This window comes from Tamandua tetradactyla, chromosome 17 (assembly GCF_023851605.1).
Source record: "Tamandua tetradactyla isolate mTamTet1 chromosome 17, mTamTet1.pri, whole genome shotgun sequence".
In the NCBI taxonomy this organism is placed as follows: Eukaryota; Metazoa; Chordata; class Mammalia; order Pilosa; family Myrmecophagidae; genus Tamandua; species Tamandua tetradactyla.
The window spans coordinates 18,609,058-18,621,584 of NC_135343.1; the positions used below are offsets into that span (position 1 = coordinate 18,609,058).

Sequence of the window (12,527 nt, forward strand, 5' to 3'; positions counted from 1 at the left end):
TGCCTGCCCATGTGAAAAAATAAAGAGTAAAGGTTACCAGGGATGGGAGTAGGGGGAAAGGCGAACTGGGAATTAATGCAAAATGGGTGCTGGGTTTCTGTTTGGGGAGGTGGGAAAGTTCTAGTAACAGAAGGTGGTGAGGATACTGCAATACAGTGAATGTGATTAATCCCACTGAACAGTATGCTTGGAGGTAGCTGAAATGGGAGAGTTTATATTGTATACATGCTTCCATTATAAAAAAAATGTAAAAAAGAGCAAGGAGCTGAAGAGACAATGACAATTAAAAGCAATACATGACCGTGGATGGGCTCCAACAAAGAAGAGACAGCTCAGAAGAATATGACATTGGACATATGAAAGAAATGGAAGATAGCCTTCAAGCTTTATATCCATGTTAAATTTCTTGAACTTGAAAATTACACTTAAGGCAGATATGTAAGTGAATATCCTTGTTCTTAGGAAATGTACGTGGCAATATTAAGGGTTCACAGAGCATGATGAATACGATCTACACTCAAGTGTTCAGAAAATGGATTGATAAAGAGACAGATATATAGCTACATGGATAGAGAGATAGATAAAGTGATAGAATGATGGATAGAATACAGCAAATGTGACAAAATGTTAAAATTGATGGAAATGGATATCAGGGGGAACAGGGATATATTGGAGTTCTCTGTAGGGGTTTGTATAATTTTTGTAACTGCCCTGGTAGGTTGGAAAGTATTTCAAAATAAAAAGTGTTGTGAGTTTTCCTTTGTTTTGTTGTTTTAACCAAAACACGGTTCTATAGGGGAACAAACATAACTAATTTCAAAAGGAAAATGCCAGTAATTTAGAGTTAAGCTATCCCACATGTTTCCATTGCCTGTTCTTCTTGGCCTGTTCTCTTCCAAATCACACAAAAATACCAGGTTAACTTTAGTTTTGCTTTTATTCATTCCTCTAGAATGGAGTGTCCTCTTTCCCCTAGGTCTCTCCAATTACTAAATTCATGATCCAAGTCTTTTCTGGCTCATCCCCCCATTTCAGCTCCATTCTTAGTAGTCACTGATCCCTTGGCACTTTTTTTTTTTTTTTAACACAATTTTAGTCTATTATTTGCTCACTTTATCCCTCTCCCTTGAACATATAAGTTCCTCAGGGAAAGAATCAGGGCTAATACTTTGGAATCCACATAGAGCTTAGCACAACACTGAGCACACAGCTGATCCTGCTAGAGTGGAGCCTACTGCTCTCCTCCCCTCAAATGCAAACTGTTACTTCTCTACCTCCATCCCCAAACAAGGTGGCCTCCCAGAAAAACCATAAGTGCCGGGTAACACTTACGGAAATAACTGGCAGGCTGCCATTAATAGAAAAATACTTTCTAAACTTTAAAAAAATTTATTTCAAACATTACTACAATATAAAATTAAAACTTACCCATTCCTACTGAAAACTCTTAGCCATGCTTTGATGTTTGGTCCTAACAAACATAGACAAGGTACAGTAGTAAAAGTAGACAATAAAACTGCAAATAAAAAAGTTTCCAACACCAACCTAGAAAAGAAAACAAAATTTATTTTTATTATTGAAATGCAAAGCCATAGAAAGCAAAAGCTAACAAATATCTGGCTTTAATGACAGATTTCAGACATGTTAAATAGTCTTACTGAGACTGGCCATTTATTGCAAGAAACTTCATCTCTATATAATTAAGTTTCTTCCTCCACAGTCTATGGAATTTACTACATGACAAGTAATTCAATTTCACTTTACATTAGAATCACCCAGAGAGCTGGACACACTAACGAATGGGGAGCCCCACCTCTAGAGTTTCTGTGTGGAACCTGAAAATTTGCAGTTCTACAAAATGTTTTTGCTGCTGGTTCAAGAACAGTAGTTTGAGAACCACTGCTCTAGACATTCACTTTACTCTAAAATGGATTAGACAGGAATCACCACGCCCCATTACAGAGGTTTTGTTGTTTCTTTTCCAGGAAATAGCCTGCTAGTGAGTATATACATAATTGTGTAGAACTATACATATATAAGTATATACACACAAACACACGCGTGTGTATCACATTGATCATTTCATCATGATCATTAATCACAAACTGTAATGAACATTACGTAAGAAATATTCATGAATTTGGTTTACACTAATTTAAAATTAGGAATCTATTGACTTTCCTTAAGAAAACTAATCCTTTTCTGGCACTTGAGTATTATATTTAGCAAGAAGTGATATGCTTAATTATAACTAACTTTTATACATCATTATATTAGGTCTCCTTAGAGGCTCTAAGGGCCACACTTCAATTGTTATAATTACATCACTACCACCTTCCAATCTGTAACTGGGTAACTGAAGAATTGAATGAAATAAGCTATTATTGATTTTTTAAAGAAGGACAACACTGCTAAAGAAGGACAATAATGCTGGACTTGATCCACTAATAAAACACACTATGGTTTTTCTCTATTGCCAACAGAGTTAGCACATTGTTTAACATTAAAATAAAAGTTTTAAAACGGTTTTAAAATATAATTTCCCTACAGTAAAGCGTTCCAACTTACTCTATTAGTGGTGCTCCATATAGAACAAAAATTACATGAAAGGAGAAACATGACATTAGAATGTAGAAACAACATTTCAAAAACCTGGATACCTAAAAAAAGAAATGAATAATTTCAAGACTCAACAGAACACCAAAAATAGAAATTCTAGTATTTTATCTATAAATTATTCTCATAATATATGGAACATTTGAATGTTCTTTGGATTGGGGTTTACTGAAGAGTTAGATTACATATTCTGTGTATAGTTACATATGCAGCATTCAACACAGCATTGTAAAAAAGCCAGAAAGTGAGTTCTTCCCCCTATTTATCCCCCACCCAACACTAGAGCCAAAAAAGGGTTCTCTTTCTGTGGTTTGTGTGCATTTATAAAATATTCATTAGTAACAGAATGCCGGGATATAAGAAAACCAAAATACAGTCATTATAAAGAGTAGCTTAGAAAATAATACACAAAATATTTACAGAATAAAAAGAGCTACAACTTTTTTTTATTAAAAAAAGAATTTCTAGGGAAACTGAATCAAAAAAGCAAAATACTAACACTAATCATATTCACATTACTATATAACCCATAGTCAAAAAGACCTGCATGTTTGCAAATTAACCTGGGGAAATACACATTAAGCTTTTTTCAACATAGGGCAGTAAAGGTGTTTTAAGATATTTAACAGAGAGCTTAAACATACTATTGAATAACGTTAACTGAGGACTTTATTAATTTAAAATAACAGTCAACATGTTACACAGGAATGAATTAACCAAGATTCCAGAAAATAGATTATCTGAAAACTGTACTGCTTAGTCAAGGACGGTTGTTTAAAACAACGGAGCTACCATTGAAGCTCCGTTGAGTGTACATATATATATATATATATATATATATATATATATATATATATATATATGCTTTTAAGAATTTTAAGTCCATTTATTAACAATGTATCCCTTTGATAAGATTATGCTTCAGGAGGGTTTTAATGCCCTGGAAGCTTATTTTTACAATTCCTGAAAAAGCCCGTTAGGTATCTTTTGGAAATGGAAAAATATATTAAAATAAACTGTAATGAAATAAATTTTAAAGAAACAATTGCCACATGTATTTATCTTCACTGGGACATAAAACAATGATTCTTACTTATTGCTTTTAGCAGTATATAAGTTACTCATTTGAAAAAAAGAACATCATATTCCTTTTACTCACTGTAAATAAACCAATGAGAATTGGACTAATACTTTATTCTTTCTTTAACAGAAATACCAGCCGCATCCAAAAATTAGCTATCAAGAAACAAGCCTTACCTTGTGTGTTAATGAACTTCTTTTGGAAGATGCATTTGGTTTTACTGTTAAGTATAATACTAGATTGATGGCAGTTACAAAAGCAGAACAGATGCACAACCATGTCAAGTGTGTTTCCAATACTGAGAAGTTCTCCAAGAAAAATGATGGAATGAAGATGCTTAAGATAACTGAAAATATGCACAGAAGATGGACATACAAAAGTCTCTTGATATCAGTTTCTTTCATGGTGTTTCTTGGGTGCCTATCTAATGAAAAAAAATTAAATTAATGAAAGAGCATGTGCAATAATGCATTTTTCCATTGTTCCACCCCCTACAAACAAGCCATGAACTAAAGTAAATTTTCTGTGGACAATAAAGGATTTGTTTCAGAATACAGAAAGGTTTGTAAATACACTAGATTTAACATTATATTTTACCTTAGATTTTCTTGATATGGTACCCACCCTTCTACCCAAAGAGTTCTCAAGAGCCTATAAAGGATGAATTTACTAATTTCTTAAATATCTGTGATTGATGTTTGCAAATGGCCATGTACTGGGGCCAATTAAGCAATTCATTTCAGTTCTTTTGCCAAAATCTGAGATCAAAACTGCATGGATTAAATTATCTGCCAGTATTAGAAATAAAACCTATACATACTAGAAACTCCATGAAGCACTCTGGCCAAGTTGCTGATTTTTTTTTTGTTTGTTTAACCACTGTGGACCTTTGTCCAACATGATGGTACTTCATTTCTTCTAGCAAGTGCCAAAAGACACCAAGTACACATTAGAATACTTAAACGGTGGCCAGTGCAATCAAGAGAGTTCAAAGACTGTTATGCTAAACTAATAGATCCCAGCTCCAGAAATACCAAAATGACAACGTTTCTTTTATGGATATTTAAAGAATGATGTTATAGGTTCTAGATTCCAATCACAAGTTGAAGGTATATGGAAGGAAAAAAATTTACTCAAGACACACCTATATACACACAGACAGAACTGTGAGAGAGCAAAAGGGTGACCTGAGGACTTATCTAAGAGCTTTACACAGGCTCTCATATAGTCCTCATAACAATGCTCAAAGGCAAATATACTGTTGATAAGGAAACAGGCCAACTTATGTTAAGAGACACCCAAAGTCACAAGCTCCGTGCTTAAGTCATTCCAAAACCTAGCTTCTCTTTCTCTCTATCACACCAAGAGCTGGGAAGAGAACGGACGTCAACGGGAATCAAGGGAAGGGTCTTTCGCAGGTTCTACCCTAAGCTAATGAACGGAGAAGGAACATATTCTCTCAACAGTACCCCTTCGAACACCATCATTTTGGGCCATCCTCAGCATCCCAACGTCAGAAGATTTGGATCTAATCAGCGAGCAGTACACAAACTAAAATGTTTGCTGAGTGAATGAACGAGAGTGGAAAAAGTGTTTTCCTAGATTTTAAACGAGGGGGTGGGTCCTCCTGAGAAACTAAGGACCCAGCGTGCCCGTAAGAACATCTGACAAGCGCCCCACCCGGAGGCCACCGCCCCGGCCCAGATGGACAGGCATCATTACAGCGCGAAAAGGCCCCTTGGGTCTGCTCCCAGACGAGCCTACATGAAACTCGCCGGACCTTCACCTGCAGCCCCACCCCAAACCAGCTCGCTCGGGACCTGCCCAAGCCTCAGGTGGCGGGAGGGTGAGCCGGGAGAAAAGCACTGAGAGGAATAATCAAGAAGCACAGGTGACGGAGACAAGGGAAAACTGATGTAGTGAGATAGAAAGTCGGATCCGAAAGATCCGTCCATTAGGGATGTCCCCGGGTCACGCCCGAGGGGTGGCGCTGGAGCGGAGGGTGGGCGCGGGAGGGCCGGGGTGCACAGAAGCTCGCGCCCATTTCGGCAGTTGGCTCGGGCTGTTTGCACCCCGGGAGGCAAGCGTGTCGGAAAGCGTCCGGCTGGGCTTACCTAACTCTCCAGCCCGCGGAAGGCAAGGAGAGGATACTGCCTCCCACCATCAGGTTAGACTCTCGGTCCTGACCCTCGGCGCAGGCTCAGAGTTGCGTGGGCGGCGACCCAAGGTTGCACAGCCAATCGCAAAAGTGCAGAGGCGGGCAAATAAATTAGCCCCGCCCCCTCGGTCGCCTTTATTCCTCCCGCTTTATTTCCCAGGTATAGCATAGGAGGGAGCGTAGGGTTTAGTGGCCGGAAGTGGTTTGACGTAACCCGGAAAGGAATCCTTCCCCGGCTGTAGTGTTTATATTTTCAAGTTGCTACAGTTCCTTCCGCTAAGAGGAGCGTCGGCAAGAGAATGGTGTGCGAGAAATGTGAGTTAAAGGGACCCGTATACGGAAGATGGAGGCCAGGAGAACCTAACTGAACTTCCTTTAGACCTGTGCCCTTTCTTTGTATTTCCTTCTACCACAGGTTTCTGATTCGAGCTTATTTCTTCCTTCCCTGTCCCTTGACCATTCTTACCTCTCCTTCAGCGACCCATATCGTCCTATTTATTTTCCCTCCAGAATGGTCTCAGTTCTGCTCTTCCCTGTCCATTTCCGTTGCCTCCCCCCAGCTGTGGGTCTCACCGCAAACCCCAGCTTCTTGACTGGCTTTCTCGCCTCACAGACTATCAGAGTTGGAATGGATCTTATAAATCGCTCCTAGAACAACTAAATTTAGCCAATAAAAACACAAGACGCCCAGTTAAATTTGAATTTCGTATAAGTAATAATGTAAGTATTATTGGCCACGTTTGGTGCCCCGTACTACTGTAAATGTTTTGTCCCATGCGAAATTTAGGACGTGCTTTATTAAACCCTTATTCGTTGTTTATCTGAAATTCAAATTTAACTGAACATCCTATATTTTATCTAGAAGCCCCGACTCAGCATCCCGTCTAATGTCTTAAACACTCCTTGCATGAATACTTACGGAATTGAGACTGGGTCTTGGGACCCTCCTCAAAACAGTATATATAGACGTCTTTCACTTTTAGGAAAATCTATCCTGTTATAATTGCCACCCAGTGATTCTAATCCAAATGAGCTTGCCAGAAAACATCTCATGGCTTTTTGATTTCACGGTTCTTTTTATTTTTTAAAACCGCTGCCATATTCTCAAGTCTTCCTTTTCTCAGGCTAAACATATCTGTCTCTTTATCTTTCTTCCTGTGACATGGTTGCAAGTCTCTTATCATTCTGGTTACTGTCTAGTAAACATAATCCATTTTCTTTGTAAAGCTTTGGAGACAGACATCCATGGGTTTAAATCCCAGTTCTTAATGTTAGGTAAAAGAATAGGAATGGATGAGTTATTTAATATTTCTTGACTCCAGTTAACTCTTTTAGAAAAATGAGAATAATACATAATTCATAAAGTTTTGTGAGAATTAAATGAGATAATGTAGTAGTGCTTGGTATAAAAATGCCTGGGTGTGGACATAAAATTGGTAATTTCCATTATGCACCACCACCCTTCCCTCCTTTCACCCCAATGTGTGGGACTCAGAATTGAACTCTACTCTTTTCTGCGTGGGGCTGAGTAGAACTAATACATTTCTTTTCTCGATACTGTACTTTATACCAATATTGTCTCACAGTAAACTTAAAAAAGGAGCAACAACAACCAATTTGTCGAGATATATATCACATATTATAAAATTCACCCAATTAAGATATGTGATTATGTTTTTTGTGTTTTCAGAGTCGTACACGGTCCGTCACCACAATCCGTTACCACAAAAAGCATGTTAAGTCTTCCCCATCTTGCATTTAAGCAGTTTTTTGGTTTTGTTTGTTTTTTGAGTGAACGTGTTGGAAACGTTTTTAGATTATGTACCTGCCCTACAGTCTTTCATCTTGTGTTGTGAAGTTCTTACATGTGTAGGTTAGTCCTTCCATGTAATTTGTGTTAATTTTGTACATTTTAACTTTTTAGAGAATAAGAATTCTACCTGGTTTCACTTGTTGCATGTAAATGCCTCTTACGCTGTAAGTGCTTTGTCCCAGGGAAATTGAGGCTATTGGATAAATTATGAGAGTTAATTTCTCAAGGTTCATTATAATTTGGGCTCTAAGATCTGCTGTGGTCTTAAAATAAAATACCTGTTTGGTCTGCAATAAGATGTGTGTCATAAAGGTCATTCTCTCTTTAGTATTATTTTTTACTTCTCTGCTCTTCTGTAAGCCTGGCTCTTCATTGTTACTTTGGTCCAATACCTTTCAACCTCCTGTCATCTTGTTCCTCCAATAAAATATACCCTCTTTCTTATATTATTTTGTATCTCCTGTCTATCAGTTTATTCCACTTACCTTATAAATAAGCTCAGATCTCTCTTGTACATAAAGCCACACTCTCAAGCAACCTTTACTGTAATTTTTAAAAAATACTTTCTTTGTTGCCTCCAAATTTTCACAATTGCTTCTTACCACCTTACCCTACAAACTGACTTTCACTTTAGCACACTACTGGAAGAACTTTTCGAAGTTTGCTGGTGATCTCTTAGTCATCAAGTTCAAAGATCTTCTTTCCATCCTCCTCTATTCCTCTATAGCTTTGATATGTTGCCAGGCTTTTTGAATTTACTTCTTCCTAAGCTTCTTTACCATTATGCTTGCCATGTTTTCATATTTCTCCTTTCTCCCTTAAAGTAGTTGTTTCCCCATATCTGACTCTGACCTTTTCTTCACTCGTTTTTTACTTTTTTCTTTGAGAGTTTTTTCATTCATGTAACATACTTATGCAGATGAATATCTAATCTACATCTCCAGCCTTGATTTCTCTCCTACATAAGCACCAGTTGAGCATTTTTTCCCAGACAATACTGAGAAGATTGACCTGGTTGTTATATGGTAGTTTAATACTTGCAGGATTGAATTCATCATCATAGTTTACAAATTTGTACCTTTTCTCCACCATTTAATGACTCAATCCTACCAGTCACCCATTCATGAAGCCTTAATTGACTCATATCCATTCTCCCATCCCTCTGTAAACCTATAGTCAAATGTGTTGCCATGTTCTGTTTATTTTACTTCCATTCTATACTTCAGATTTTCCCTAGCCTCCCATTTCCCACTCCAGTACCTTAGTGAGAATCCAGTGTTTTTTTTTCTTTCTATTTTTTGGCATGTGCAGGCTCCAGAAACGAACCCAGGTCTCCCACAAGATCCTGATCATTTGACTTAAACTAATATGATCCAATATAGAAACATCAGCTCTCTTCCCCCTCAAACTGCTCTCCCTACCTCTAGGCTCTCCTCTGGCTAAGTGATCCTATCTGTAAGTAAGGACTACTGGGGAAAGTTGCTCAAATGAACCTGTTGGTGCCACTAAAAAGTCATGATTTCTAATCTCTGAGATCTTTTTTTATTAATTAATTAATTAATTAAAAAAATAAGAAACAAAATAAAACAACATACATAATCCGTAATTCACAATATCATCACCCAGTTGCATATTCATCATTTCTTAGAACATTTGCATTAACTCAGAAAAAGAAACAAGACAATAGAAAAAGAAATAAAACGAACACAGGAAAGAAAAAAAAAATTATACCTATCATACCCCTTACCCCTTGCCTTCATCAATCACTAGCATTTCAAACCAAATTTATTTTAACTTTTGTTCCCCCCATTATCCATCTTTATTCCATATGTTCTACTCGTCTGTCGACAAGGTAGACAAAAGGAGCATCAGACACGAGGTTCTCACAATCATACATTGTTACAGCTGTATCATTATTCAGTCATCCTCAAGAAACATGGCTACTAGAACACAGCTCCACACCCTCAGGCAGTTCCCCCCAGCCTCTCCATTACATCCTGAATAACAAGATGATATCTACTTGATGCATAAGAATAACCTGCAGGATGACCTCTGGACTCTGGAATCTCTCAGCCATTGACACTTTGTCTCATTTCCCTCTTCCTCCCTTTGGTCGAGAAGGCTCTCTCAATCCCCTGATGCTAAGTCTCAGCTCCCTCTAGGGTTTTTCTCAATCCCTTGATGCTGAGTCTCCGCTCATTCCAAGATCTCTGTCTCATGCTGCCAGGATGGTCCACACCCCTGGGGGTCATGTCCCACGTAGACAGGGGGGAGGGTGGTGAGACTGCTCATCGTGTTGGCTGGAGAGAGGGGCCACATCTGAGCAACAAAAGAGGCTCTCTTGGGGGTGACTCTTAGGCCTAAATTTTAAGTAGACTTGACCTATCCTTTGTGGGGTTAAGTTTCATATAAACAAACCCCAAGACTGGGGGCTCTGCCTATAGCTTTGGTTGTCCACACTGTTTGTGAGAATATCAAGAATTCAACTTGGGGAAGTTGAATTTCTCCCCGTTCTCACCACTCCCCAAAGGGGGCTTTGCAGATACTTTTCCACTCACTGATCGAATCACTCTGGGATTCATCGGGGCATCACTCTGGACAAACCAACAAAATCTCATGTCCTACCTGAGATTCCAAGTACTTATGGTGTTCAATCAAACTATCTACATAAGTTATATTAGGAAATGCACTAGTCAAAATATAAATTTTGTAACAAACATTTTTGCTTTAGTCTCACACAGAAGATGACATTTTAAAATATTAATTACCGTCTATTTTCAGTACCCTGCAATAGTGACATTCCTTTGTTCTTCCTCATGCAAAAACATTTTTAAAATTGTACCTTGTATATTTCACTATTATTATACACTCTAGGCATTCCTAGATTATACCATCTCAATCTTTAACATCTATCTTTCTTTCTGATTTCAATATGTCCCGGCCCTCCTCCCTCTATCATTCTCACATGCAGCTTCATTCAGTGTTTTAACATAATTATATTACAGTTAGGTAGTATTGTGCTGTCCATTTCTGAGTTTTTGTATCCAGTCCTGTTGCACAGTCTGTATCCCTTCAGTCTGTATCCATGCATGGGATACAGTTGCACAGTCTATCCCTTCATGGCTAAAAAGCCATGATTTCTAATCTCTGAGATCTTTAATATTGCTTATCAATCCTTTGGTTATCTTTAGTCAGCTCTCTCACCCATGACTCTTCCAGTCCTTCCAGTTACTTTAAGCTTCCCCTACCCTCATAAAACTCATTCTCTGTTGACATATACTTTCTTACAGCTGTAAGAAAATTGAGGTTATCAGATGGAAACATTCTCAACTTCTTATTTTTACTATACCCATGTCTTACGTCCTTTCTTTTCCTTATTCAAGGTAAATTCTTCTCATTTGTCTTTGTTCTCATTCCTTCCCACCTGTATTAGTTTCCTAAAGCTACTGTAACAAATTACCACAGATCAGGTTGCTTAAAGCAACAGAAATATGTTCACTCACAGTCCAGGAGAAAAGGTCTGAAATCAAGGTGTTGGCGGGGTTGCTTCCATCAGAAGGCCATGAGGAAGAAACCATCCCATGCCTCTGTCCTAGCTTCTGACTGTTGCTCACAATCCTTGGCATTCATGAGCTTTAGGACACATCACTCCAATCACTGCTTCTATCTTCACATGGCCTTCTTTAGTATATATCGCTCTTTGTCGAAATCATCTTCTACTTTCTTTTATAAAGATACCAGTCCAGGATAATCTCGTCTTAAGATCCTTAGTTAATTACATCCACAAAGGCAGTATTTCTAAATAAGGTCACTTTCTGAGATTCTGAGTAGACATGAATTTATTTTAATTTTTTTGTGGAGAGGATGCTGTTCAACCTATGACACCACGTCTTCCAGGTCTTTTATTTGTGATTATCTCCGCTGGAGTCTTTAATTAGCTCCCTCATCCATATAAAAATGTTCAGGTCTTTCTCAACCTAAGAAATTTGAACCTTGATTCTGACTTTCCCTCTTGCATTTTCTTACCTTTCCTTTTCATCATACCTATAAATACAATAGGTATTTATTTTACTCTTACTAAATCCTGTGCGCTAGCATCAAAGGATAAGAGCCATGCTTTATCCATTCTTTTTCTTAAACTTTTTTATTGTTAAATATAACATACAAAGAAAAGGGAAAAAAAAGCAATGATTTTCAAAGAACACTTCAATAAGTAGATACAGAACAGATTTCAGAGTTTGTTATGGGTTACCAGTCCACTACTTCAGATTTTTCCTTCTAGCTGCTCCCAAACACTGGAGACTAGAATAATTTTTTTTCTTTTTTGTAAAAAATAACATATATACTAAAAAGCAATACATTTCAAAGCACATTGCAACAATTAGTTGTAGGATAGATTTCAGAATTTGGTGTGGGTTACAATTCCACCATTTTAGTTTTTTACTTCTAGCTACTCTTAGGAACTGGAGACTAAAAGAAATATCAATATAATGATTCAGCAATGGTACGGATTTGTTAAAGCCTACCTTCTCTTATATACAGTGTAACATTTTCATGTTGGAAGAGCTGTCAATAATATGGGATGGAGAGTGGGACTAGTTTATATTCTGGAGAGGCTGGCCCCTTGGCATTTCAGAGGTTATCTGGTCCAGGGCCCCATCTGGAGGTTGTAGGTTTCTGGAAAATTACCCCAGTGCATGGAACCATTGTGGAATTTTATATAATGCCCTAGGTATTCTTTAGGATCGGCAAGATTTGATTGGAGTTTGATTGAACTTTGGCAGATTACGATAAGTAGCAATATCCACGCTTGCATAACAGTGACCTCCAGAGTAGCCTCTTGACTCTATTTGAAATCT

General features: G+C 37.8%; 2 protein-coding genes across 5 annotated transcripts in view; one reads left to right on the top strand and one right to left on the bottom strand.

Moving 5' to 3' along the window:
* PIGF (phosphatidylinositol glycan anchor biosynthesis class F) overlaps positions 1–6,078 on the bottom strand; it is a 34,505-nt gene extending 28,427 nt beyond the window's left edge. The window contains exons 1-4 of one of the 2 annotated variants that reach the window (XM_077134140.1): positions 5,812–6,078; positions 3,874–4,117; positions 2,569–2,660; positions 1,429–1,545 (exon numbers count right to left, since the gene is read on the bottom strand). In XM_077134140.1, the coding sequence (XP_076990255.1) occupies positions 1,429–1,545; positions 2,569–2,660; positions 3,874–4,117; positions 5,812–5,861 (503 nt within the window). In that variant the 5' untranslated portion in view covers positions 5,862–6,078. Of the gene's footprint in view, positions 1–1,428; positions 1,546–2,568; positions 2,661–3,873; positions 4,122–5,811 lie in introns of both variants that reach the window. The other variant, XM_077134141.1, reaches the window with a different exon arrangement.
* Positions 6,034–12,527, top strand: part of CRIPT (CXXC repeat containing interactor of PDZ3 domain) — a 39,247-nt gene continuing 32,753 nt past the window's right edge. For 2 of the 3 annotated variants that reach the window (XM_077134146.1, XM_077134145.1), the window contains exon 1: positions 6,034–6,170. In XM_077134146.1, the coding sequence (XP_076990261.1) occupies positions 6,155–6,170 (16 nt within the window). In that variant the 5' untranslated portion in view covers positions 6,034–6,154. The remainder of the gene's footprint in view (positions 6,171–12,527) is intronic. The other variant, XM_077134144.1, reaches the window with a different exon arrangement.